General features: G+C 37.7%; 1 protein-coding gene across 1 annotated transcript; it reads right to left on the bottom strand.

The window, feature by feature from the left end:
* Positions 1 to 1,351: 1,351 nt before the first annotated feature.
* Positions 1,352 to 2,483, bottom strand: LOC141718738 (NAC domain-containing protein 92-like). Its single transcript, XM_074521122.1, has 3 exons — positions 2,312 to 2,483; positions 1,941 to 2,248; positions 1,352 to 1,852 (listed from the first exon to the last, which is right to left on the bottom strand). Exons 1-3 carry the CDS (start codon positions 2,481 to 2,483, stop codon positions 1,352 to 1,354), a joined length of 981 nt encoding a protein of 326 aa, XP_074377223.1.

Below are 2,483 nucleotides of genomic sequence, written 5' to 3'. Positions count from 1 at the left end.
AAAGAAAAGAAACTTTGCCCCAGAAAGAAAAGAGGCTATAAAGCAGGAAGTTGAAAAGCTCTTAGAGGCTGGTTTCATTGAAGAGATTCAATTTCCGGAATGGTTAGCAAACCCTGTAATGGTGAAGAAGGCTAATGGAAAGTGGAGGATGTGTATAGACTTCACTGATCTGAATGATACATGCCCTAAAGACTGTTTTCCGTTGCCAAGGATTGATACTTTGATTGATGCCACTGTTGGGCATGAGATGCTGAGTTTCATGGATGGATTTAGCGGATACAATCAGATTAAGATGCACAAAGATGACATTCAGGCCAAAAAGGTCAACACATTGATCAGGCCAGATGGACCAGATCAGGCCTGATTGAACAAAGAAGGCCCAAAAGCCCTGATTATTTATTAATTTCGTAATTAATAAATAAGGGAGGAAAACAGCTATTAAGATAAGTCCTAGTGGGAATATAAATCCTTGTAGATTGACCTCCAAGGAACCTCATGAGATAAGGAGTCAGCTTCCTACTTCCTAGGACTCCTAAGTATATCCTAACTCAGAGACTTGACCACCAAGTCTCCTATACCAAGTCCAATTCAAGGACTCCCACACCTATATAAGGGGCCTCACCCCACAAATCAGAACTACGTTTTTTTGCTTGATTCTCTAATTCACAGAGATACGTAGGCATCTCGTAAAGGCAGAATTAAGCTACAAAACACGAGAGCAACCATTAAAGGCCTTGAGCTCCCGAATCTTAGCAATAAATACAGCGAATAATAACCTTAGTTTTTTATCCATAACAGCTGTTGTATAGTTGAAAACGTTAACCAACTTGTCCTACCAAAACTGGGATGAATATATAGATCATAGATGGACTGATTTTTAATTAATCAAAACATACAGTTTATTTACCAGATTATGTGATACATCACTCACTCAACCATCTACACCTGGTTGGTGACCTAACATACAATATTACCAAGTGATCAATCAGAGACAATTTAAGCTACATTCATACTTAAAACGCATCATTCAAGCATCAGTACCGAATCAAGTTTCATCGATGTGATTCACGTGAACCTGAATAACATAAACTTATAACCCCGACTAATTAACTGCATAAATATATTACACACCGATAATATTAGATAAAACTTCTATTACAATATACTAAACATGATTCACGAGTTCCTCAAACCTAATCCTACGTAAACTACTCGAACCCAACAGCGAAAATAAGATGAAAATTTGTGTACACACTACAATCGCAGAGATTGATATGAAATTTCTTTCTCTAGGTATGAATTGGCTAAAGCTTAATTTAAGCAATACCTAAGCCAAAAATGATTGTATAACTTAAAAATTCCAAAGACAACCAAGGTCCACTGGTCCCCCAGAAATGATGGGATATTCTTCATCTTCGCAACACCTCTGACCGCAAGACACATCAGTACTCATTCCGCAGGTGTCTTGTGAGTAGTCTGTTTTTGAACTATTTTTCATTTCTGCCCCATTATTTTCTAAAAAATAGTTGAAAATAGACTCCTCTTGCATTAACAACGGTTCTTGGTATGGAAATGAAAACTGTGCGGGAAAATAGGTGTTTTGAATTGGGTGTTTAGCTGGGGAAGATGGGGAGGGAGGTACAACAATATTAAGATTTTCAAACAAATCCTCATGAGGTTTTTTGTCTTCTGATCGGCCGGGGAAGCATGACAGGTGAGATCCATCACCTTGTAATGTTCCCGATGAATCCATTAAAGGAGGTAGATTTGAATGTTGTGATTCAACTAATGATATATGTGTTTTCTTCCCACTTGAATTTTTATGGAAGATTCTTGAAATCGCCCACTCATTCTGTTTGTAATGAGATTATATGAAAATAGTGTTAGCACGAACCGGTTTTATGAAACAGACAAAAAACAGAACATCGAGCTATCATTACCTGTGTAACTTTGCTGATTGAAAACTTGCCCTCTAGTCTAAATTCATGCATGACCCAGTTGGTTTTATGCCCTCTTGGTGCTCTTCCCTTGTAAAAAACCAGAGTTTTTTTCATTCCAACAAGCTTTTTTGATCGATAGATCTCCTTATCTTTTCCGGTTGCTTTCCAATATCCAGCTTCAGTTGCCCTGTTTGTTCTTGAACCGGTAGGGTACTTCTTATCTTTCACACAGAAAAAATACCATTCATCTTCGCCCATCTTTGCCATTCCTTTTAAGTGCACAAAGTTTGGAACAGGTGAATAAGACTCTGATTTGTATAGAAAGTAAAATGACAACTAAAAGTACACACTTGTAAATATGGAAATCTTACCTGGAAGATCCCAAGGCTCAACCTTGTTTAAATCAACTGTTCCAATGGGCGCTGGTGAGAAGTTGATGTCATAAACCTTTTGACAGAGGTAATGAGTTATAAGCTCTTCATCGGTTGGATGAAATCTAAATCCAGGAGGCAACTCGATTTGTTCATTCCAAAGATTTTCCAT

The sequence above is a fragment of the Apium graveolens genome, chromosome 4, assembly GCF_009905375.1.
Source record: "Apium graveolens cultivar Ventura chromosome 4, ASM990537v1, whole genome shotgun sequence".
NCBI lineage: Eukaryota > Viridiplantae > Streptophyta > Magnoliopsida > Apiales > Apiaceae > Apium > Apium graveolens.
This window is presented reverse-complemented; position numbering and strand designations above follow the sequence as displayed.

What these genes read in the sequence shown, in the direction of transcription:
- LOC141718738 (XM_074521122.1), bottom strand. Translation starts at nt 2,483, where the DNA reads ATGGAAAATCTTTGGAATGAACAAATCGAGTTGCCTCCTGGATTTAGA. An exon ending in TGAGCCTTGGGATCTTCCAG is followed by an intron (nt 2,249 to 2,311) that starts GTAAGATTTCCA and finishes TATACAAATCAG; the next exon opens with AGTCTTATTCACCTGTTCCA. An exon ending in CAATCAGCAAAGTTACACAG is followed by an intron (nt 1,853 to 1,940) that starts GTAATGATAGCT and finishes CATTACAAACAG; the next exon opens with AATGAGTGGGCGATTTCAAG.